The 27,071-nt window shown below is 35.0% G+C and overlaps 1 protein-coding gene and 1 pseudogene across 1 annotated transcript; both read right to left on the bottom strand.

Annotated features, from left to right (window-relative positions):
• Positions 1 to 9,511: 9,511 nt before the first annotated feature.
• LOC149837671 (UDP-glycosyltransferase 83A1 pseudogene) lies at positions 9,512 to 10,450 on the bottom strand (annotated as a pseudogene).
• Positions 10,451 to 11,129: 679 nt separating this feature from the next.
• Positions 11,130 to 11,717, bottom strand: LOC149837672 (UDP-glycosyltransferase 83A1-like). The gene has a single exon (XM_090008092.1). It carries the CDS (start codon positions 11,715 to 11,717, stop codon positions 11,130 to 11,132), a length of 588 nt encoding a protein of 195 aa, XP_089864218.1.
• Between the last annotated feature and the right edge of the window lie 15,354 nt (positions 11,718 to 27,071).

Genomic DNA, 27,071 nt, shown 5'->3' on the forward strand with positions numbered 1-27,071 from the left:
ATGGATGAATGCATGTGTGTTAAGTGATTACACAAAAGCACTTGCACATGGATGGTGAATACATGCATATGATTATGGTAACTCATGCACATTGTTAAATTGGTTTGGATGGATGTGTATTTGGAGGCATGCTGACCTCATTGCATAAATTTCAAGTTGTTATGATTTTTGCATATGATGCATCGATGGTCTAAATCAGCACAGGCCTGGAGAGCCTTGAGCTTGGGTTTGCTCTTTCTTTAATTGTTTAAATGCATCGCAATAATCATATTTACATGATGGTTTTAATTGTGTTGTTCTATGGTTACCACAGGTGGTAGGCCGTGAAGAGCTACGCATTGGTGATTTGCGAGCTTATGTTTGCTTGTTGATTTGCAAGCCTATGATTAACTTTGCATGTTTATTTGCAAATGTGATTCTATTGCTCTATATTGCACTGTTTGATGTGTTTTCACGGGAGGAGTCTCGTGATGGTTCTCGCAGTGGTAGATGCGAGCTTTTGCCTTATTTTTGCATGTTGAATTTGCAAAACCCAATAATTGGCTTTTGATAAAAAGATAATAAATAAGAACAATATAATATACGTTCTGAGATATCTCATCTGGAGTACGAGAATCTTAGAGAACCGGTCTTGGGGAGACTGTGAGGATACAAAAACTCCGTGTGCTGAAATTTTGTTCCCTGAACCCGATATTGAGGTTCTTTCTTCTGGCCACGGTTTTAGAAAGAGTCTGCCACTTTACCTGGGGGTGGTGTGTTGGTCACAACTGTGAGTTTGTTTTGGTACCAAGGAAGTGGCACTTGTGGGTGTGAGGTATCCCTTGTGTCCCTGATATTAGATGTGGAAGTCTAATGTTCTGAAGGCGATTCGGTCGAGGGCTAAGTTTGGAACCTAGTAATAAATTACAAATTACGTGTTAAGCTATCCTAGGAACCTACTTGACCTCAGAGATTGTACCCGTTTGGTGTATCCGCGGGCAACAGTAATTAAAAAGAGGAACTTAAATTGTATGCATTTAATAGGGCATACATATAGAAAGGGAAACTTAAGGAAAAATAATAAGAGGATTCATGCATTACACATAAGTCATGCATTTTCCTGCTATGCATTAGAACATGCATATGTTATCTGTTTCCTTAATTGTTATATGTTTGGTGGATGCGTGATGTTTTACTTTCAATGTATGTTAAATGTCTTGTTGTACTAAAATTGTGCATCATGGTATGGTTTAATGTTTCTTTATGCATAATGGATATACCTTGTGGTATAAATGCGTACCTGAATTATGAATTGTCATAATTGCATTTTTTTGAGTAATTGTGTGGATTCATATTGTGGTTGTGGGATATATAAATGTTGCTATTAATGTTACATACCAGTTAACTTCTGATAAATTGTTGACGGTCGTAGCATAGACCTTTACTTATTCTTGTATGTGCCGAAAATCATACATGACACCCATATCACATACTGGATTCATGATGTACCACATTAAAAGTTACAGATTTTCTACTTAGACAGTTGTAGTTTAATTCTTATAAATTTTAAAGTGAAGAGTTGGAGTTAGGAGCGGCTGCGGGATGAGGCTTCGATCAAGATTTTTGGATTTACTGTTCCAGGGATAGTGTAAGAAACTCTTTTGTTATTTTTTATTAATAATGAAATAAATGTTTTGGTTTGCTTCCCCTGTAATGTTCTGGAAAGCTTAACACTATGGTATGACTTGTTTCCGCTGTATTGAAAAAAAAATCTTGAAAATTTGGGTTAAGATTTCAGGGCATTATAGTTATGGTATGAGAGCATGGGATCACTAAATCAAAGATCACGGTCGTGCCACACCCTGCAAGCGCTCTGTAAGTATAATTTATTTTGATTTTTGTATTAGTCATATTACTGGTACTTTTTATTATGATGCTCATATTAGCATATAGGTGAATTCACGCCTACATAGTTTCATTGTAGATGAGTGTATCATGAATATCCGACTAAATTTCTTAGTAGACATGTGCGTGTGTTTCACGTCGAAATAATCGATGGTGATATGATGTCAGAATTATCAAAGCACATGAAATGATAAAATAATCTGAATGTCTTAGATGTATATGTGATTTGAATCCTGTGTGAATAACTCGAACTACGTAGAAGTTACGTATCTTGAGGTTTAGTTAATTCTTGGTATATACAGGATCACATTATATAAAACCCATGTTTTGGTATCACCTGTTTCGAGGTTAAATTTGGAAAATGCAATGTTTCTGGTGGCAATGATATGATGCATATGATAATATGCTTATGTATGATATGATTGAAATGCGAGGTGATTTAAAATATTGAATGCATGCGATATATACTTAAGTTCAATAGCGAACTATGGTTCATAAAACCTTGTGGGTGAAAGGTTTTGTTTTATGGTTCTTAGTGTCATATGAAGTGATGTGATTCATATTGGCGATACGTATGCTTGTACCTATATTAGTGGCTATCGACCCTGGAAGCGGTAATTTGTACGTATCACTTTTTTGGCACCTATTGAGGACCTTTTCTGCATAAGATTATCAATGATGGTGGGTATGACCATGATCAGGTGATCTGACGTGGATCTTGTTAATCTTTAATTGAAAAAGTGTTATGGTAAATTGTGAGGATTTGGCAAGATTAATGGAAATATCTTGTCATGAATCAACAGATTTGGCTTTTATTTGTAGCAGAATCAGATCATTATTGATTTTAAAGCATGATATAATGACATGTTTGTGTTTTTTGTGGATGGAAGGGTCACTCCGTAAGAGATTCTAGACCTTGATTTGAGGTTATGATTAGGTCTTCTGTGAAAAGATGGGGCCATTTTGAGAAATAGGAATAAGTGAAGGTTATTCAGGACAATGAGACTCTTAGAAACTCATTATGTTTGTTCTGATCCTTATATGTTGGGGTATATGTTGGGAGCACACACATATACGTGCATCCTTGTCGATACCAACCCCCTCAGACTACGATCTCTACAAAAACCCTGCAATAAGATTTCAGGGACAAAATTCTTTTTAGGGGGGTAGGATGTAATACCCGTAAAAATTCGATGGGCAGTTTTATCCATATTGGACCCAAGATCCATTACCCGGATCCAAAAATGAAATATATATATATATATATATATATATATATATATATATATATATATATATATATATATATATATATATATATATGAGTATTACAATATCTATATATATATATGTAATAATAATATTTAATAAATAAATAAAAATATTTTTAAGAGAATAAAATTAGTATAAAAAAATGTAATTATTTGGAGTTGGATCCATGGTTGGACCTAAATGGATCCAACATATGGATCCAGAATCCGTTACGGATCCACATTTATTGTGGATCTAGCACTAAAGGGGCTAACCCGGATCCATGCTAAAGGTGGATCCGGCATAACTGGGCGCGGGGCTCGGACCCAGACCCGACACCTTTTTACGTTTAAAGGGGGCTCGATTTCAGGAATCGTGCCTAGGGCACGATTCTCGTAGGAGCTCAAGAAGGGAAACATAAGGAGTTAATATTAATTCTCTATAGATGCCTATATAAAGGACTACGACCATAACAAAGAATAAGACATAAACAATATGTGAAATGGAGGATTGTGAGGTGAATCTCACCATGTGGAAAGATCCGGAATCGCTCAATAGGTTGAGTTGTGATTTCATAAGTTGAAATTCTCCATTACTTTGGTGATCTCATCTAAATGGAGTTTAGTAACCTTATGGTTCTAACACAATCACCTAACAGACCCCACCCCTACATGATCTATAGTCTAATACATGGTCTATTTAGTAGGGATCAGTGTTTGGCTCTCTATATTTCAAAGTGTAAGATTATTCTTTGATGTAAAATCGATCATCATAAATGCATCAATAGTTTTTTACACAAAAAGTATGTATCTTTTTATCAAGAAACACAATTCGATTCCTGATAATCAACAATGCCAAACTCATCTACAAGATTGACTCAAATCAACTTGCACTATGAAATCTTATAGTATTCTCTTACATATCTTTGCAGGGAATATATTCCCTCCACACACATATATATCTTGAACTCCTTATGTTTACAATCATAGTGACAAAAGTTTAAAACAACAATTTCTTGGTAGTGAATTTCTCAGGAGATTTTCAACTTTTTTAATATTTCTTAAGTTTTTTTTGGCAAAATCTCGAGAAAAAAATTAAAAAATCTCAAAAAATCTAAAACAATAAAAAAATTCAAACAAAATAAACTAATTTAATTTTATATACAAAAAAATATAAAATATTTTTTCAATCCCACTAACCATATATAAAGAGTATCAAACATCAAATAAGTCTCAAGCATGTGCATCAAATGTACTTTCATTCAAATAAGTATCAAGCATCAACTAAATCACAACTAAATCATCATACATTAAGTATCAATAATCAAGTATCAAAAACATAAACAAAATGACCACAAGTTCATGAGAAAACAAATAACATAATGATTCAAGTTTATACAAAAAAAATATTCACTTGCTATTAACTAAAAAATCAAAAGTGTCTTCATCAATTCCTTGGTCATCAATGCTTTCATCATCCTCTTTCTTATCTTTTGTTTCTTCTTCTTTATTTCTTTCTTCAATTGAGCCATATGCAAATGCATCAATGTCGTCATATACAATAGGTCGAGAATATTTTGCTTCTTTTCCAACTGAAGTCTTCTGCATGTGCATGTTCATGCACACATAAACTAAATCAGTAAGTTGTTGGCTGAAGACAGTTTCTCTTTTTGGTATGTTCCACTTCAAATGCACTCAAATTTCTTTCACATACAGATGCACTACATGGTTGGCTAAGTATTTTAATTGTTATATTTTGCAAAATAGGGACATTTTCTCCACTCATTTTCTACCATATCTCTGATAAAAACAAAAGCAAGTAATGAGAATTTGATAATATATTCTAAAATAAAAAAATTTACAAAATGCAAAACAAAATCGAAACTTACGTGGATATGCAGTACGGAAAAGGGATATTGTAATCGCATTAAAGATCTTTGAATCTTTTGAATGATAATAAATCAATTCCGAAGCAAGCTCATCATTTTTATCTTTCTTATCAACCATCTTTTTCATCATTTTCTTTAATCCTTTCATTATTTCGTTGTTCATCTTTATAAGAACATTATAAAAAAAGTTTTGGATTTGAATACCCAACAACAACATATAAGTCACTTCTCAAGTTGACCTCCCATCTACTATCAATGAAGTCTCATATTCGTAGATACTTATCTACTCGATATTTATAAAACTTTTTATTTCTTCTTTAACACGATTTATGCCTTCATACAAGTAACCTATGGTAGAACCATCCCCATCTACCCTCCTCAAAAGTTTTATAAGTGATTCTGTTGTTGCTATTATTTCTCTTCCATTTTCCCAAAACTCCTCTCCTTGAATAATATCAGTCATATCTTTGCCTTCTCCTCCTTTCTTAACCTTTTCAAAATTTCTTCATTCAGAAGAAGCAACCAAAAATCTCAACTTATCTTCCATTTTCAATATAGATTGCAAACATAAAATATTAGTAACAAAACAAGTAGCCCCTGGCTCTTGTATCTCTCTATCATTTGTATAATTTCTCATAAGTTGCAAAATTAATTATGATTTATACATGAAGCTTGTAATCTTTTTTGCATATAATAATGTATGAGAGAAATTAGGCAATATATCACAATCTTCAAGCATTAAATCAGTATAGTGTGCAACACAAGAAGATGTAAAAATATGAGGGTATCTTGCCTCCACTGAAGCCCTCACTTTCAAGTAATTTGAGTCATTATCTGTCACAAATTTAAGTACTTTTTTTATCTAATTTATTCAATAGTAGCTGATATATACTCCTCAATATATTCACATGTTTTTGGCTCTTTAGTACATTTAGATTTCAAAAATATTGTGCATTTATGGCATGAGGCCAAAATATTTATGTGTGAACGATTTTTCTTATCTATCCATATATCAGACATTAAAGTGCATCCTAATATCGACCATGACTTTTTTACCTCATCAATAAATGTTACAACTTGTCTTTTTAGGTTTTGAAGTCATTTTGTTTTAATTGTTTCACTACATGGAGAGGTATAACCAAGTCCATAATTTGCAATGGCATTAATCATCTCTTTAAGTGCATAATCTCTAGCTAACCTAAAAGGCAAATTGTTCATGACAATACATTTTGCTACATACATATATGTATGTTCTTTCTCTTTCTTTATTATAAAATCATTTAGAGTATTCCGTTGATCCATACCTATACTTGGAGAAGTAGAAGAAATTCATATAGAAGTAGAATCTAAGCCGCTTCCAGTAGGAGACAGATAACTTGTGAGTTTTGATTTTTTTTCCTGATAGCTTAGATTTTAATTCATGAATTGAAGCCAATGCTAGATGTGAGATGTTTCACATCTGACATTACGTTCCCACATGCAACAACATTCTTATTTGGTATGCTCGCAAGATGATACTTAAATAATGTTATTCTCCTATTAAAGTGTACCTTACAATAGTTACAAAGTAATCAACCATCTAATTGTAGTGTAGCATAGTTTCATAATGCATATTTAGGTCTCCCCATCTTTTTTTCTACATAAAACACATCAAATATTTAACAGAATATATCAAAATAGAATATTTTTTTGTTTTCTATTAAGCACATCAAAACAAAACATCAAACCAGAACAATCAAAATAGAAGTTTCTTGACATAACCAATAGGTAAGAAATAAAGGAAACTCTACAAATTCAAATAATTGAAAGGATTTCAGTTTTTATTTTGATTCATTTTAGTTATTTATCTGCATAATATTTTCCTTTACTTTTTTCCCATAATTTAATTGCATATTTTGAATTATTTTTATTTAAAATTTGTTGATAAATTTGTTTGAAGCTGACATTTGAGAGTTTTTTCACATTATTTTCCTGTTATTCTCGAAATGTTCTATAGCTTTTACATCTTGTGCTCTTGAAGACAATGTTTTAGGCTATGTTTTGGTTGTTCAAAAATGTGGAACTTGATGCTTGAATTACTAATGTTGAAGCCTCTCTTAAATTTTAATTCTCCTTTTCGTTGAATTTTCAAAAACCTATTCTATCAAGCCATTGGTTCTCATATGTGATGAATTATGTTGATAATGTTTATCCACTTTTGCTTTTGCATGTTCATCTGAAATGTGATTGTCAACATACAATGGTACTTGGGCTAAATTGGATGCCCTGGAAATGTAGCACATACTTTCCCCTTCATTTGGCACAAAGTAAGGATTTTCAAAACAAAGAAACCATAAGGATACAAAATGATATTTCACCATATTCAGCAAAAGCTAGGATTTGTTAACAAATGTACATCAGGACAACTACTACTGTACATAAACTTGCTTCAAAGGTATACCAAGCTGCACATTGGAACATTATTTTTCATAGAAAAGCAGTAGAAGAATTGCAACGCGTTCCTAGGTTCCCTGTAAATTAAACAAGAAAATCACCTAAACATATGCATGGAATTAGAAAAAGTTTGAGATTGTTAACCCAGTATGAATTCTCAGCTAGTAAGATGCATGTTGATGCAGATAAAATATATATGTTTGGGGAACATGAAGAGCACATGAAAATATCAAGTTCCTTCTGTGATCGTGATCCTTTCTTGCTTCTCAGTAGCATCATCAAGAGAGAGAGAGAATGTTGTCTTCTGTGACCATGGTTGCTATTTGCTTTATATGGTGCAAATTCTCAAATTTTCAAAATGGTTTAATGTAATTGAATCAACCTTAATAAAGTTAAACCATGGATGGGTTACCAACTTGTACATCCATAGCTGAAAAATGTAAGAGCCTATGGATTGGTTGCTTTTCTTTACTTTTTTGTCTTTTCAGTGTCTCACAAGTGTTAATTTTGATGGGGGAGGTAAGAGTGCACTTTCTAATGTGCGATTACTGAAGAAATTATTTAGTTTTCGTAATTGTTCATGAATTTGGTCACAGAAAACAGCAGAGTATAAACGAAACAGAATACTGATGTCAAATTCCATTGAAGATTATATGAGTCTTACTGATGTTGGTCATACAAACGTGGCCAGTTGTAACATCACCTTAATGTGCCAAGGCTGCACAGTGATGCCAAAAAACAGAGAGATGCACAATGATGCCCAAAAAGAGAGATGCATCGGCGAACAACAACAAATGCACAGTGATGCTCAAAACAGAGAGATGCACAGTGATGCCCAAAACAATCCTTTGTTACATATACACCTCTCACCCATCGACGAAAAAAATGCACCTATGGTATAGAAAGGTAAGGAGAAAGGAAGAGAGAGAGAGAGAGAGAGAGAGAGAGAGAGAGAGAGAGAGAGAGAGAGAGAGAGAGAGAGATGAACCGGTTACTCTATTGCAGTCGTTGGGTGGTTGCAATTGCCGACCGTCGTCCCTCGCAGAGAAAGGTTTTTTGTGTTTTTTGCAAAGGGGACTTATGGTTTCAAGGGTTTTGAAACTTGAAAGAACCGTAAAAAAAAAAAAGTTACGATAAACATATCGTGATATTATAGTGAGATTTAGTAAATCTTGTGATAATATCGTGAGAAATTGTCACAAAAAAATCTCACTCGATTTAACCGTTTAAAACTTCTACAGTTTATGCCGTATTTTTTTCACGAGATTTTCAGAAATATGGCTATATTTGTCACCATGTTTCCAATGTTGTTGAATACCTCAGTTAGATTGTTAACCAGTTTCCAGTGTTCTGTCCTCGAAAAGAAGCCCATGGTTTTGGCGCATTAATAAATAAATAAAAACATAAAGGCTATGCAAGTTTATTTTTATGTGGATCAACTATTTTAAAAATTTAATGTAGGTCCATGTCGATGATCTCTGGCTCAAATTCAACGTTTTCACTTACTATACCCGACTTAAACGAGAGATTGTGTAGGGATTTGTGCCACCCCAGCTTTATTATACGAAAAAAAGAAAAAGAAAGGATAAGGTACGGCAAATAAAATCTCATTAATTAAGAGAGAGAAAGTTTCAAATGAAAAGCAATTTGTCCCTCTGAAGCTGTGTAGGACGGTTTATGACTCTTTAGGAGCTACTCTTATTTCTATATAGAAAAAGCGATAGCTCTGCCATGGCTCAAATTCAACATGTTTTCACTGACTATATCGCACTTAAACATGAGAAATTGTGTAGGGATTTGCATAACCCTAGCTTTATTATATAAACAAAGAGAGAAAAAGCTATCTAAGGAAAGGCAAATAAAATGCCTTAGAAAGTTTCAAATGAAAAGCACTTTGTCCTTTTGAATTTGTTGTGAGTAACGACGTGACATAAAGCCCGAAAGAGAGACATCCCCAGCAAAGTTTGAACAGTAAAACGACAATTCCTTATTGGTTGAAATAAGACATTATGACTCAAGAAAATGTTTCTCAAATTTTCAAAATAACAATCCTCTCTAAATTATCGGTTCCCCCTTCATGGTGTTGACAAAACTTTCAAGATTCTTAAAACAAACACCACCCTTCATCAGAGCCTTCCACCCCTTGTTTCTCAACTCCAAAACCCTTTCCCTTATTCCGTCATCGTTCATCAATTCTACCAATTTCTCCTTGATTTCTTCTTTTCTGACAATTCCATCATTGTCCTTCTGCAATTCCAGCCCTACTTTCCAATGCTTAACTACGTAGGTCTGGTTTTGAAACTGGTCTGCAAAGTAAGGCCAACACAACAAGGGGACTCCATTGCTTAGCCCTTCGATGGTGGAGTTCCAGCCACAATGAGTTAAGAAAGAAGCTATAGATGCGTGTGAGAGAACTTCCTTTTGTGTGCACCACCCCACAATGTGCCCGCGCTCGGCCACACGGTCCAGGAACCCATCTGGGTACACTGCAGCAGACTGGTTCATGAGGGTTGGTCTTGAAACCCAAAGGAATGGTTTGCCAGTGAGCTCGAGCCCAAGTGAGAGCTCATCAATTTGGCGTTGATTGAGCATTGTGGTGCTCCCCAATGAGACGTAGATGACTGACCCAGCTGGGTGTCGATCGAGCCAGTCAAGGCAACTCAAGTCTTCTTGCCAAAACGAGGATGGTTGGTGCTTGGGGTGGTTAGCTGAGACAAGAGGGCCTACTGGTACAACATTTCTGATGATCTCGAACGCCGGCAACTCGAGTTCTGGAAATGAGTTGCAAAGTATGTGATCTAGGCCTTCCATTGCATCAACGCACTTCGAGAGGTACTTGAATAAGCCCTCCTGTTGTTTGGTGTCTCCAAAGGAAACCCAGCATAGGTGAGCTGGGTTCATGTCTGGCACTCTCTCAGACAGATGGATCAATTTGTCGTCCTTTGGAAAACCTGACTCCACCAAAAGAATGGTTCCATAAATTGTCATTGACATTCAGCGAAGACTGGTACAAACTTTGAAGGTCATAACATTGGGATATTCAGCAGTGTCTAAACCGACAAGCTCCTTAACGTTGACATGGCCCTGTTTAGAAAGTAGTAGCTGAGATGGGAACTGGCATTTCAGGTGGTAGCTGTTAATTCCATGCTTTAGTGTAAATACAATGCCACTTACTATCCTAAATGCATTAACTCTCATCCCAGCTACCAGCTTTCAAACAGCCACTTTGACCAACTTTTTGCCAAATCAATGCATCGACTCCTATCTCAGTTCTTAGATTCCAAACAGGAATGATTTAGGATCCTTATATAGGAAGAAAGAAAAATAGATCAGAAGGGAATTAGGCGTGTTCTTTTAGGCTGCATTTCATGAACTCAGATTGGAGATCCAAGGGATCTCCACCGGAACCAGCATTTCATGAAATTTTTTCTCGATATTTATATTTTAAATAATTTTTTTTTTATTTGCGATGGATTAGCGATGGATTAGACACGGATATTTATCCGTCGCAAAAGTGAATCGGCCGATGTTTTGCGACGGATTTTAATCCATTGCAATTCCGTCGCTACAATAGCGACAGAATCAACAACGGATTCGTATGTTGCAAAACCAAATCTCTTCATATTAACGACGGCCTTGCGACAAATCATGGTATTCGTTAATTCGTCGCAAATTAGCGACGGCCTTGCGACCATGTGTAGCAGCACAATGGAATTTCACGTGATCCGCCCTCGTGGGTCTCTGTGATCGATCGATAGCTTACGGACTTGCCGTTTTGATCTATGACTCCAGTGGAGATTAGCATGGGGATGTTGAAGACGATGGCTAGTAGCCAGGCTGAGGTTGGCCAGAAGGCAGCTTTCCCAAGGTTGAGCTTCTTGGCGACATCCAGAAGCCACGCCATGACCCCATCAGCAATTACAAATGTAATCTTCTCATCTTCCTTCTCATTGATCTTCACTATGATCTCCTCCAGGAAACTTGGCATCGTACGCTGCATCGCGTCGCACAACCTACGGAAGTCCGTGTGATCATCATCATCATGGGCTAAGCCATCAGGGATGGTCACCAAGCGGATTCTTCCACCAGAGTCACTGACAAAGTTTTCAGGCAACGCTGCCATCACTCGTGCATGTATGAACTCGGTGTTAACGAAGGTGACAAGAACGCCATGGCTTGCTAGGTGATGCGAGAGCTCCATGAGAGGTGCGACGTGGCCTTGCGCAGGAAGTGGGATGACTAAAGCATGTGGTCTACCCATTGTAGGATCCCCTTTAACTTTTTTTTTTTTCAAAGAAGGATGCCCTCCTAGCAAAAGTTTTGTAGTTGAGGAATTATTTATGCTCTCTCTCTCTCTCTCTCTCTCTCTCTCTCTCTCTCTCTCTCTCTCGGAAGGTGAAAAAACAAAGAGAGTGGATCACAAATGGTGGTGTCTTTACTCAAGTGCGCACGCTTCCTTACTACGCCCGAGTGAGTATCAGGTCCAAGCAGCGCCGCTCATCATGGAAATGAACGACACCCAACACCTATCAAAAGCAGCTCACTGTGGTCAATTCTCAGTCGTACATTTATCCTTAGATGATGCCGTTCATCTAGGAAGTGAACTTCATCAAAAAAAGAATTTGAGGGCCATCTATGTAAAAACCTACAGTTTGAACCTCACTTTGTAGAATCCCAATGGCATGTGGTTGTATAATGGTAGGGTCCAACTAACCCAGCTTTCTCTGTTGAAAAAAAAAAGAAAATGAAAAAAAACAAACTACTTTTTCGATCCCCTTTCCTTGCGCCCACCAATCCAAATCGTTTTCAATCAGCCCTCAAGTCATCCTTATCTTTATACACTTAGTATTTCACTGATGCAAATTATCATTCATTTAAAGCTGAAATCTGTGTGAAGGATTTTTTTTGGTTATTTGAAGGATTTTTATTTTGTTATTAGAAAAATTAAATGTTGACAAACAACAAATGCAATCCAAGGGCGATTATTACTGAATCGTCCACGCTGAATCTATCTATAAAGTCGGATTTGATCAAAACAACTTTCATCATAAGATTTAAGAGGCCTGCAAAAATGGATAATGACTGAAACCCAACTCCCACCAATGACATTTGTATGCTAACGCTCAGTCATAATTCTAACAGTATCTGTTTTTCTCTCATATGGGCCATCAAATCAATCCTAAAAGCAAAAGCAAATTTAAAAAGATAAATTTGGCGGCCAATCGCTCTTGCAAATCATCATTCATGGCGTGGGTAAGATAATGAAGAGTCACCGATGGGGGCTTCGCTTGTGTGGCAAGAGCAGTGCCCGCCTTGTGTTGGGACGGACGATTCGGTATGGTTGTATTCTGGTACGGGTCTGCCTAACCCCAGCTTTCTCTGTCTAAAAAAATGTTATCAGTATCGAAACTATCGGCCCTGTATCGACCAATACGCATTGCATTGGCAGATATGCTGCAAGCTTGAATCACCTATTTTTTAATAAAATGTAAAAAAAAAATATACCAAAAAAAATTGACACGAGACCTACATCTAGGGCTGTCAATGAGTCGGTTTGTATCGTGCATATGATCCAATCCCAACCCGAATATTTGGGCATGGGCAAAAAGGCGCTGACCGGAATAGCATTCAAGTCAACTCGAACCCAACCTGGGCAATATGCAGATCGGGTTTGGGTTGTGATTTTGCCAAGTACCCAAACTGATCTGTTTTTTTTTCTCAGATATCCGACCTGACTCGAGTGTTTTATATGTATTTTGAGTCAAACCTGTTTTTTATTTAGTTTGCTGCCATTTGAGCTGTTGATTTTTAATTACTCAAAAAACATGTCTGAACATGAAAAATACCTCATCTAATACATGCTTTCCTACTCGGTACCTCATGGTAGTTAAACACTTTCAAATTTCAATCTTTTTTTGGAATTGTTCAGGTCAATTAAGAGATAAAACTGGTCAGGCCCTCGGTACCTCATGGTAGAGCTGGCGTGTGTGTGCGTGTGTGTATATATATATGTAAGGAGTATAGCGTCTTCTTTTGACAAGTGATGTCTGATATGCCTGTTGGCACATGGTTGCAGGTAACTACTTGGGAGAGAGCAAGCTGATGGATCGTATGAATGGTACTGAATATGTTCCTACTTACGAAGATAAAGATGGTGATTGGATGCTTGTGGGTGATGTTCCTTGGAAGTAAGTTCCTACTTACTGAATATGTTCCTACTTACCTTCAATCTCTTCTTTTTCTTCGGCAGTGATTTTATCCTTATATACCTTTACCAATTCCACCGATCAACTAGGTGGGCAGCATAGTTACGAACAACACTGAACGTAAGCTACGTAATCCGTTCATCCACATTATAAAATCTTAGAATCATTGTCCATTAGTTAGTACTCTCTCTCTCTCTCTCTCTCTCTCATCCTATTTCATAATTTGATTATTTCAAGTGCCGCCGTTTGAAAAGAAATGTTATTTTCAATGCTCCATGCAGCAAGGCCTGCATTATTGCACCCTCCAGTATGTGATGGTCTCCTCAATCATCCACCTATCAAAACAACTAGCCCTACATCAAAGAATCACAAATCGTCAATCACATGCCGCCAAGAAGAACAATTATCACCATAAAAAATCAAGAAAATTTTATAAAAACTGGCTTAACTTTTGGCATATTTTTAATCAAACACCAATCTTTTGAGATATTATGAATGCACGCCTAGTTAACAAAGCAATTCTCAAAATTTAAGCATGTATTTCTGTCACTATTATATCATGACAGTATATGTGAGTAGGATCAGACACAAATATTCCAAGATCACGTATCAAATAATGGATCCAAATGAGTTTTTCAATGGCGAAAGATGAAGATGTGTACTCAGCCTTTGCACTGAAACGGGCCATTGTAGGTAGGTTGCTTTTCCACTGTCCGAGAGATCAAATTTTGCCTAAAAATAATGTAATAGCCAAGCTCCTATTGTTTGTGCAAGTTGAATATTGCTTGCACATACGATATTACAAACATCCATGTTGCCAATTGTTTGAGAGAGTTGGATGCTCGCTGCATGATTTCCCTCAACAAATACATTGGTAATTGCCTAAGATAAATACACATTCTCCACACGTATCCTATCATTATTTGAAGCATTGCTTCTTCGGAGGCTATTTTCTTCATCAATTAATTCTTGAAAAACACTTCAAATTTTTCTCTAATTTTGTCATGTAGTTTGATGAAAACAATTAAGTAAACATCATCACTACATAATATAGAATATACATCATCATCATTGAAATCGAGTATCAACCTTTTCTAGCTTTTTATGTCTTCAAAATAACTATATTGAAACTCATACTCTTTGGCATATTCAGTTTTACGAGACATCAAAGTCATAAATTCATTAAAGCTATTATTTTTTGACACTGTTATAGATCTCCAATGAGAGTCATCAATGAGATAGTATTGTACTTTAAAACTTTCTAAGGCTATCATAAACTGTATACACCAACCACACAATATATCATGCAAAAAATTGGTGTCAATATGATAACTCTCCCTAGTTGTTATGATCCTCAAGTGAATGAAAATATTTATAGAGAGAAATCTATTGTAAGTACTCTCCATAAACTTAGGGAGATAAATTAGGAAGTAGATGAGTCCAATAAGGTTCTTTCTCAAATTGTAAAAGATAGTAATATAAGGGAACCTCACTACTCATACCGATGAGAGAGTAATGAGAGATCATTTACCATGGATTTAGGTCTTCTTGATCGAACCACGTAAGAGTTATGTTGTCTTTCTTCTTTTGCTTCTCCTTTATCTTATTTCATATTGCTTTTGCCTCTATTTAACCCTTATATGATATCAAAGTTGTAGAAGACACTACAAAGATGAGGGTCAATAGCGGCGACTCTTTAACAGTGACAAAACATCTCATCGCTATTGATCAAGCAATAACGACAAGATTTTTATCCTCAATAATTGATAGGTAATAGAAGGGACAAATATATCACCGTTATTACTCTACTACAATTATGAATTTTGTCAATATAGCTTATCAATAATGGAGATATTGATGTCCCCGTGAATGCCTTGCTCTTGCACACATCTCGTCGTTAAAGACCTATATATGATGATGAGATTTTCTTGTTGTTAGATATTGCGTTAAAGTACATTAATGAATATATTTAATCACCAGAATATCTCGCCATTATTGATCAATAACAGTGAGATAACACATCTTGTCATTAACTACTCTTGTATAATGGTGAGATTTTTTGGTTGATAGATATTGCGTTAAAATATATTAATAGAATATATTTAACAGGCAAAAGATCGCCCCGTTATTGATCAATAACGGTGAGATCTGGATATTGTCGATATAGGTTTACTATATAATGACAACAACTCTATCACTATTATAGAGTAAGGTCAAAGCCCCCATTTGACTGACATTTGAGAAAATTTTCTAAAGAGGGGCCCCGAACAGGGCCTCCCTCTCTTTCTCTTTATCTGCTCTCTCATCTCTCCTTGCTCTCTTGTCTCTCAATCCTTGCTCACTCTAGCAACTCACTCTCTCCTTCTTCGCTGCTCACTCCGACCACCCCCTGTCTGGCTCCCTCTCTCCCTCTTCCTCACTGCTCACTCAAGTGACCCCTCACTCTTCGTCGTTCACTTCGGTGCCCCCTGCCCTTCTCTCTCCCTCCCTTTGCCTCATTGTTCACTCTGATGACCTACCCCCTCTTCACTCTCTCATCACACTCAAGGTATTAGGGTTTTTTTTAATTACCATATATATATGTGAATGATTTTAGAATGAATATTTAATTAGGGTTTTGGTGTTCCCTTTTAGGGTATTTAATTTTTCTTAATCTCTTGAAATAATATTAAGATCATTTTTATTACAAATAAACATTATTTTCATCACATTAAGCATTGCTTTGTGCCAAAGAAAAGCTCATCTCAAGCTAATGCTGCAATATTGGTTTATTTGCTTTATAGTTCCAATAGAATTTTTTGGCATAAAGCTTCTCAAGAATTGAACTCATTAGTATTCTTTCTAATTGCTGCTACCTCTTGAGTTGCGGTCCAAAACTACATAAATCATTTTATTTTTCATATTTTACAGTCTAAAATTTCAAGTTCATTTGGAATCTCTTTTTGTCAAATGGTTAAAAAAAAATTGCTCTAAAAGATAAGTTGTTGCTTCTAGCAAAGCACTCTTTAGATCAAGGTTGTCTTTCCTCTCTTATCTCAAAGATTCAAACATTTATTTTTATTAATTTCGATGTTTGATAGTTGAGGATCCAATACTGTGCACATCTGCCAATGCCACTAGTTGATTCTTGATTAAAAGAAAGTGATAAGAGCATATTGGTTGAGTTGGACTTATTTAACATCCATAATTGCAGTGCCTTGATAGTAGGCTTCAGGGCTAATCAATTCTTTGAACGAGTATAAATTCTTCAAGCTTGGGTCAAATATTCAACTGAATTAGAGACCATTTAATTAGATTTGATAAAGAAAGCCATATCTGAATGTAACTGGACCCAGTTTGGTCTTCGACTCTTAACAATTTTATATCTGACTCAAAGACCAACAAAATTTGATTATATACAAATGTAGATAAAAATAGAGTATTTAATTAGGGTTCTTTGGCCTATTTTTTGTTTTTATGCAATAGTCACTTCATTAAAGAGATTTGGAAATAAAAAATATGCACTCAAAAGCATTGAGCATTGCTTTAAGTTTAAGTAGACATAAGTCAAGTTTATGTGTTTGTTACTAGTGTGCAATGTTCAATGCTTTTGAGTGCATATTTTGTATTTCCAAATTGCACCATAATTGGCCAATCTTGTTTAGGTATGGCTATCATTCATTATCATGTAGATTAAAGTTTGTTCTAATTCTTATGATCATATGCATATTTTGGTATTATGGCAACTCTATGTTACACCAAATATTGTGAATCTGAGTATCACATTCATGATTTACCAAAGAGGAGATGCAGGTAATATATTGATCTTCTTATGACATGGTTATTTGACCTACAGTTGTTTGGATCTATTCGAGCATTCTAAACCTAGTATGTGGTCCAACTTGACCCATATATATAAGCTAAACTTATCATCATATGACACTCTATATCAATTGATCATACTCACACGCCACCAATAAAAATACAGTTCAATTGCACTTATATCAACAAATTTGTTCAGCCTAAAGAACCACAAATATTTAATTAGGGTGACTTTATTGCTCGTATTGATATTTTTTTATGATGACTAAACTATTGTTTATTTGTAATTATGGTGGTTCATATGTATTGGATTTTTTTGTGGTTCTTTATATTCTTGTAGACATTAGTTTGTTTTTTATTATAGGTTTTTTATCTTTTTGTTTCTAGCCTTCTCTTGCTTTCTAGCCACCAAAGCTAATGACTTTGAGCTTCCATTTCATTAGATAGAAGGCATAGGTTCATGACTAAAAGAAACTGAATTGGATCTATGTTGCTATAAACATTAGCAATTTGATAATCTAAAACCAAACAAAGTTATCTGAGTTTATAGAGTCCAAACAATGCTTCATTTAAACTAAAACACTTGGGTCTAGTTTTCATAGTTTGAGTTGATCAAATATATGATGTATTATATCGAGAAATCATTTAAATTCATCTTTATGTAAACGATCAAGTTGACAATTTAAATGATTTACAAATTAATTCAGTTTTTTCCTTGTCGCTAAAGCAAACATGATTTAGCAATCATAATTTACACTCTTGTTATTGACTTATGAGATGTTTGGATATAAAGTCTTATAATGTCTTACCATCTCTTCAATTCTCTCTAAAAATCCATAAAATGAGACATGTCGACCTACAATTCATAAGTACTCTCATTGCTCCTACAATCTCTAATGGTAAGTGATTATGTTTTGAAATATATGTTTTGAAATGAATGCTTATGTTCCCATGTGATTAGGTTTTGAAATATATTTTTTGAAATGAGTGCACGTGTAATTAGGTTTTGAAATATATTTTCTAAAATGAATTCTTATATGCCTATGTGATTAGATTCTAAAATATATTTTTTGAAATAAATGTTTATGTGCCTATGTGATTTGGTTTTGAAATATATGTTTTGAAATGAATGCTTATATATCTATGTGATTAGGTTCTGACATATATTTGTAAAAATGAATGCCTATGTAATTATGTTCTGAAATATATTTTTTGAAATGAATTCCTATGTGATTTGTTACTCTAGGATGAATTTGGTATTAAATTTGATATGTGGACCTTAGTAGGTCACATGTGTTATTTTGGGATTCATAAACATTGCAATATGTCTCCATCACAAGCGAAGAAGGAAAACCCTGTGTTGCCAGAAAGTCCTAATTGGTTGGAGGATTCATGGCTAAACCCAAAAATTGATATAAGTGCAATTGAACATCTATCTATTGAAGTGTTGAAAAAGCATCTAGGGTCACAAAGGAAGTATTATGTAAGTGCATGTGTTATTGCTCTATTTTCTGCCTTTGTGTTATTTTTTTTCTTCAAAACGATTTTAAAAATGTATATGCTCCTTGTTTATATTTCATAATTGTGTGCTCTCTTAATTCCATGATCTTGTTGTTGTCGTTCATTTGATATATTTGCAATTTGCAAATCGGTTCTTCATAATATATATCAAATTTAATGTTGTTCATGTATGATTCATTTGATATAACAGATGTCAACATATTCACGATGATGATGTGGGTGTTCTTCCTCAATAAAATTCGATTAACCACCAACCATTCAAGGTAAACACGTAGACAGAATCGACTTCATATCACAGATGGGTGATACTTTAAGAAAGGAATAGGTGACCCCCCACACACTACATGCCACTTCAACTCTAGAGTCATCCACAGTGGCCTCAACTAAATATTAATTTAGTATTTATTTATTATAATTATAAATTTATTATTATCATTCCTATTAATATTTATTTTGTTTCTCACTACAAATTAGAAACTGCAAAATCTTCTCAACGCAAACATGAAAAGAACAAATGTGTAACCCACCAAAGGCAAATCACGAAATGAAAGGTGTTGATAACTATCAAGCCTAGGACACAAGGAGTCATGGGCAAGGGCTTCTCTGTATTCTCTAGGAGGCTTTTGTGCATCATGAGGGAGCGGGTCATACTCACTCACAACTCCTAGAAGAAGGTCTTAGATGATGAAAAGATGGTATTTTGTGAGGTAATTTATATAAGTATATTGCCTAACTATATTTTGATAAATAGATTAATCTATGAAAGAAGTGTTACTAACTATATTTTTGATAATTTGGTGTATAACGAGTTTGATTTAGATCAAGATATACCTGAACAAAAGTGTTGCATAGAGAAGTGGTTTCAACTATCATACTCAAGGGTGCGAGAAGGTTTCTATAAGTATTAAAGAAGTTTCAAAACCATGATGTAGCAGAACAACATCCTCTAGAGGGAGTCAACTCTAAAGTATCGAAAGGGATTTGCACATTTTTCACTTAAGGCAATTAGACGATAAATATTGGATATATATTTATAATAAATAAATGTTCAATTTTTTAGATTTTTGTTTACTAATTGATATTTTTTCGGTTAACGGTGGGTATCAAAGAAAAACTTGGTGAATAGAGCAAAGCAAATGGTCCAACATATTAGTGGATCATCTTTGTACCTCCAGAGGTATCATACGATGGTAAATTTCTTTAATATAAGTTTATAATTTTTATATGATTATAGTGCTAAATATGTTTGATCTAATAGATTATTAATTTATTAATTACAGTCTAAAATAGATAGACAAGAATCAATAGCGAGTGTGTTCTGTAAAGAGACATACACCCATTCAAATCACACAACATTCATTTGTAACGAAGCAGAAGACACCTTTATAAGTAACTCATACTTTATAGTGCCACATTCATTAATTTTATTTTCTATATTATTATTAATTACTGATATATAACCAATTATTAACGACGTGCAGCCAAAGCTACAATCTGCGAAGATTGAAAATTCAACATCTTTTTTATAAGAAGACTTATCAATGATGCAACGAGACATCTTTGCCAAGGTCTTCAAGAAGCGATATGAACATGTAAGGGGGATGTGTGCATTTTTTTCTCCATCCAAACTATTCAATAACAACCAAGCTTGAATTTTGCAGCTATCTTCTTAACTAGAGGCGACACAGATGAAAGTCTAACAATTAAGAAAGAAAATGAAATGACAACAAGAAGCAACTAGACATGAAATTGAGCAAGAGAAAAAAGCAAATAGACAAAAAAATGAGTGAGAGAGAGAAGCAACTAGGAATCTCAGAGAGGAGATGTGGGCCTTCATGGATGCGCAAAGCTGCAATTTTTTGACTCTTTTCTTATATGAGAAGTGTATATATGTTTTGATTTTTAAACTCTTTGCTATAATTTCTATAATTAAATTTTGATTTATGTGAATATTAGAATTGTATATGTTTGTTGCAGGCTTAGAGATGATAAAATCGAGTGTAAGGGGTTTGTATTTGAAGTATTTTTGTTTCAGGCTTAGAGATGATGTAGTGGGTTTGTATTTAAAGTGTGTTTGTTGCAAGTTTGGAGAGGATGTAGCAGGGGTTTGCATTTTTAAAGTGTATATTTTTTGAAGTATATTTGAAGTTTTTTTTAATGTTTGTTTGAAGTGTATGTCAATAGTTTGAAGTGTGTTGAATGTTTTAGGATGTATGTTTGAAGTTGAATGTTTGAGGATGTGGTGGGTCTGTATTTGAATTCTGTTTGTTGCAGGCTTAGAAATAATGTTGGGGTTTGTATTTTTAAAATGTATGTTTGTTTTTTGAAGTGTATTTGAAGTTTTTTGTTTGATTTTGTTGTTCAGTTGTTAATTTTAGTCTATTTGAAATGTATGTATTTGAATGTAAAAATATTTTTTTTTAACTAATTTTTAGTTTTCAATTTGCATGTTTATAGCCTATAACAACCATATTTTTATCGCACCATTATAAGACAGATCTTATCTCACTGTTATCATTTACAATGGTGAGTTAATGCTTACCATTAGACAGGAATGTTATAACCTATAGGTAGCCTATAATGGTGCTCACCGTTAAAACAAACTTATTGTTTTAGGATACCTCGCCACTATTAGTGTTTCCAGTTCGAGCGAGATTCTTCGCTAGTATTGGTTCACCCTTTAACAACGCTCTATAAATTTTGCCATTATTGGTCAACAAATGTCATTTTCTTTCGGCGACTTATATGTGCCATTATAAAACAATAGTGGCGACAAATAGAGTACTGTCAGCGAGGAAAATCACCGCTATTAACCCTCATCCTTGTAGTGAGAAGAAATGTGAACCTCAAAGAAACAACAACAACAATGAAGAGGTGATTTTTTTTTTTTTGAAATAAGTGAAGTGTTGAATTCAGGTGTGCCAAACTTAAACTCTATTTCCTGTGCTTCCTTCACCAACAAATCTTCAATACTTCCTCACCACCAAACTCTTATCTGATAACTTCTTGCTATGGAATCCCAATTCACTTTGCTCCTCAACAACTATGATCTTATTGGGTTTCTAGATGGTTCAACTACTTGTACAACGAAATTCATTTCTGAACTTGGAAAGGATCCCACCTTGAATCCAACATATGTTCAATGGCATTGTCTTGACCAATTGTTATTGAGTTGGCTTTTATCCTCTTTATCTGAAACGGTCCACTCTCAAGTCATTGGACTGTGCACTTCACATAAAGTTTGAAGCACTCTTAAAAAGATTAACTCAGCTCTCTCGCTCTCGTGTTTAGCAATTGAGAGCACAACTGTACGATAATAAGAAAGGTACTAATTCCATCTTAGTATACTTTCATATAGCAAAGTCCTTGGCACATCAATTGGACATGGCTTCCAAGCCTGTGCCTAATGATGATTTGATCATGTTTCTTCTAGTTAGACGTCCTGCATCTGAATATGGAGCATTCAGAATGTCCCTCAACACCAGAGATAAGCCTATCAAACTCGATGTGCTTTTAGGCCTTCTCTTGACCCATGAAGAAAAGTTATTGAACTCAATGGTGAGTCTGTAAATTCTTTAGCCAATCTGGTCCAAAGGCAGTCTGACGTTGATGGGAGAAATTGATATTCTGGTGGAAAAAATTATGACAGTTACAATTGATGTGAACTAGGTATGCACCGATCCACAATCCTAAATCCAAACGGATTTCAATACGCGCGGAAGCTTTTTTACTAAGATGAGTTCAAACAGGATTCTGGGAAACAGGGTTTTTGGGACCTGTGCACTATATTTTGACAGAGGCAGTGGAAAGGAAAGTTGTGCGTGACTCACACACCTTTCTAATGAATCTAAAATCACTGGATTCAGATCAGAAATGTCTACTCCATGGACTCAAAACCGGGACCGATAGTCAAATCTATGAAGGCTCTCTGGGTTCGGTAGACAGCCTGTTCAAAGAGGGTTTTGACTCCGCAAACGATGAAGTTTGCGAAAACTCCCAACAAATGAACTGAAAGTCTAATTCAAACCTTTCTAGAAAGTTATGGCTTAAAAATTTTGAGCAATATTACGCGCCTCTACTGAATTTTAAAGATCCCTAATGATCTGATTGTTAACTAACCTAAGCTGATAAAAGGGTTCTAGTTGGCCACGTGAATCACCTCAGATTCGGGCATGCAGATGAGGGTTTCAGAAGAAACTCTGAACTTCACTAATATGCCAGCGGATGTTAGCTAATCAGAATAACTTTCAGATTTTGATTTCACCCCATAAATATCCAGATAATCAGAAATCAAGATAACATACTTAGAATGCTATAACAATGAATATTATATTCAAACCTAAGACAAGTACAGAAAGATAGATTTTTTCAGACTATTTGCAGGCTGAATCGATTAAAATGAAAAACATAAAAATTATAGATCCTTGTCTTAGATTTCTACAAAATTAAACAGATCAGATGTTTATAGAGGGAATCATGATAAATCCCTAAAATATAGAACATTGTTCTGGACGGGACTGGATCTGATAGATTCTGTCTGACTGACTGCTTGATAGAGAATTTCTAGGATTCTGTCGACCGAATCAAGATGCAACCTCAACAACAATGTTGTAGGTCCATGTCTTAGCTTTCGAGAAAGACTAAGAACACCAGAATCGAACCCGTATCTTAGCAGATACAGTTGATTCTTTAAAGTTGTCTCTGACAACTACAAAATTGAAAATCTAATTTTTGACAAAAACTGAGTGTAAGCAACCCACAACGAGCAGAATTATTAAACAAACTTTGAGAACATTCAATAACATAAAATATTAGAACATTCATTCAATCAATCATAAATAAGTTTCTTGCAGATTACAATCATCAAGAACAATAATAGAACAACACAAAGACAATGAAACTAAAAAAATGCTAAATACAAGAAAAATAAGAGTAGAGTTCGTTTATCTCCTTCGTAGCCACAAAATGAACACAAGCTTGGCTTTAATGATAGACCACGATCAACTTGATGTCTCCATTGTCTCAAACACCAGCACCAAGCTTTTCAAACCTTGATCACACGATCGGCTCACACACGCAGCCATACAAGGCTTTGCATCACCTTCTTCCTTGATGTTATCAACAAGAAACTTGTCAGAGACTTTAGTAGCATAATCGAGCAGAAACAAGCCAAATGGTAAACAACAAACTTATAAAACAAGATCTTAGTTTTCCAAGTTAACAATCATACAATTTAGACCAGTATCTAGAGAGATGTGGTCAAAATGCCAGGACTGTGTTCACCCTTCAAACATCCTCTTCCCCTCTCTCATCACCATTTCGAATTTCTTTTCATTTTCTCAAAAACAACAACCATCCTCCTCATGGTCGACCACCATGAGGGTCTTAAGCCCTCAAGAGAGTGAAATGATGATGCCACCCCTAGAACCAATCACTCACAAAAGGGGGTGGGCTTCTCCAAGTTGCCGCCCACTTGCCCAATGCATGGGCTACTTTTAAAATGGGTATCATTATCCTCCAACAGCCCTTTTAACCTTCTATGGTCAAACTAGATTCAAATGAGGGTTATTGATGTCCAACCCAAAGTGGTACCAACTATGGCTTGGGGTAAAATTGGATCTTGGATCAAATCCAAGATCCAAATGATGTTTTTGCTTCAAAAACTCTTCACCATATTGGGTTTCTAAATTGAAAAAAAAAAAAAAACTACCCTGAATACCCCCATACACTCTTTAGTGCCGCAAAACAATCCTACAGAGCACTAGAACTATCTGGATCTGTAGAATTCGACACCTAAAAAAATAATAATAAAAACAGATTTAATGTGATTCCATAACATGACAAAATGGAATCAAAACATAAAAGTATAATCTCTGAGAAAGATACAAAATATCTCAGATATTATAACACGATATTAAAAATGGATCTGGATACGCGGAGATCCAATTGAACTCAGATGGTCCTGCTTGATTGGATCTGCCATGGATCACATCCTTGATCAAATCTTGGGAATTGGATTTGGATCTAATTTGTCTTCAAAGCTCGGATATTTAGGATGCTCTACATTATTTTCCCCTGGGTCGAAAGGCTTCATCCTCGGAGCCTTGTTCTTCTCATGCGAAACTCCATAATTCTTGCAAAGATTTAAAATAAAATTAATGCAGAGTCTGTCCACTAGAAAAATAAATATACAATGCAATGTAGACAACATCAGATATATACTTAAACCATTATGCATGCTCGACAAATACTGTAAATTGCTATCAGATATTAACACATTAACATTTTTATCATATAAGGCAAACATACTTAGGTTTTTACTCAAATATTCATATGGATTCTCATAAATATTTATGGTTTGACTAAAAACATGCAAAGTAACATTCCTTGCATAATCTAATTCAGACGAATTAGATTGAAACACAAAATTTTTCAGGACTTGATATTTAATAATTTAACTATGTATCAGAGCTCTAACGATTGCAATAAAATTTAGATCAGACACAGATAAAAATTGTTTATGTATCATGCTAATCACAATATCAAACTTGGCTCACAGAGTTTTGCTATTATAAGACAATTTGTTTTAAAAATAAGCAACATAGTATAATAATAGAGAAAAATTACTGTCTGAATTTATCAAAGATACAGAAGTATGATTATCAACAAAATCCTGATGGTCAAAAAAAAAATTTAGAGTTTTCATGTTTGCCATTTCCAATGTATTTATCTTAGAATTTTTGAATAAGTCAATAAGAGACATTTCATTTTGAGCTTCTAAATTTTCAATTCCTAAAAGCTCTTTATTACACATCTGTGAACACCCCAAATTTTTCAAAGTTTTGTGAAAATGACCCTTTTTGCCCCTAACCCCGTTTTCTGAGAAAATCAAGTCATTTCTTTGGATTCTCTGAATTAAATTCCATAAAACTATATTCAAAATCAACTCTGGATCCGAATCCAGTACTTGAAATCCATATTTTCTCAAAATCCGGATCAAAAACCCATTTCTGAAGAAATTTCTTCAAAATAGCTTTTAAATTCTCAGAAAAATTCCCTTTTGTAAATATTTTTGCAAAAACACAAAAAAATTTAGTTTTAAACTTTGTTTTCTCACAAAACTTTAGGATTTTATTCTAAAAATACAAAAAATTGAAAAATAACACAAAAACCCAAAAAACATTGGAAAATTTTCAAGGAAAACGAATGGGTTTAATCTCTTAAAAAAATCAATTTTTTGCTAAAAGCCTCGGGAGCCCCCTCTTTGTAAATACTCGAAAATCAGAGGGGGGTCCTCTGCAAAATCACTGTTTAGGGTTTTTCGTAAGCAGAAGAAGGCCAAGACCCTTAGCCGCCCTCTCACTTTCACCTCTCTCCCCTTCTCGGCTTCCATTCACAAGCCACCGAAACCCTATCTCTCCTCCATTGCACTCCTCCATTCTTCCTCCCGAACCACCCATCTCTAACAACCACAAACCCTAAACCCCCTTCACGAACTTTCCTCTCCTCCCTTAAAAGGGCACGCAAGGCTCTTTCTTCATCACCCGTTATCACCCCTCTCCTTTCCTGTACATGGCTTCCTCCTTTTCACGCACCATCTGAAAGTGCACTAGGATCGAGGCAACGAGCACTAGAGGGGGGGTGAATAGTGCTTTTAAAACTTTCTGCGGAATATTGAAGGATTTTGCAAATCTCAAAGCAAACACACAAAGAACACGAGATTTTATCCTGGTTCGGTCAAACCCGACCTACATCCAGTCCCCAAGCAAAACCCGCTTGAGATTTTCCACTATCAACCTTGTAAACTACAAGATCACACAGACCATAACCGGTCCCACTTTCAGTAACAATCCCACTGAAAGCAAACAACTCCTTTACACCAAGGAGTCCTTCTTTTTACAGAAAATAAATAACAACTTACAATACAACCTATGAGCCTTCCTTTTGAATGCAAATGAGATGCAATTGGATTTTGAGGTTGTTGAAACACTCTACTCACGAATTCACTATCTCTCAAAGTGATTTGAGTGAAAAACTAAAGTAAAAATATCACGTGAGTGAGAAAACAAATACTTGAATGAATAGGA

Source organism: Nuphar pumila, chromosome 5 (genome assembly GCF_984573655.1).
Source record: "Nuphar pumila chromosome 5, dmNupPumi1.hap1.1, whole genome shotgun sequence".
Classification (NCBI taxonomy): domain Eukaryota; kingdom Viridiplantae; phylum Streptophyta; class Magnoliopsida; order Nymphaeales; family Nymphaeaceae; genus Nuphar; species Nuphar pumila.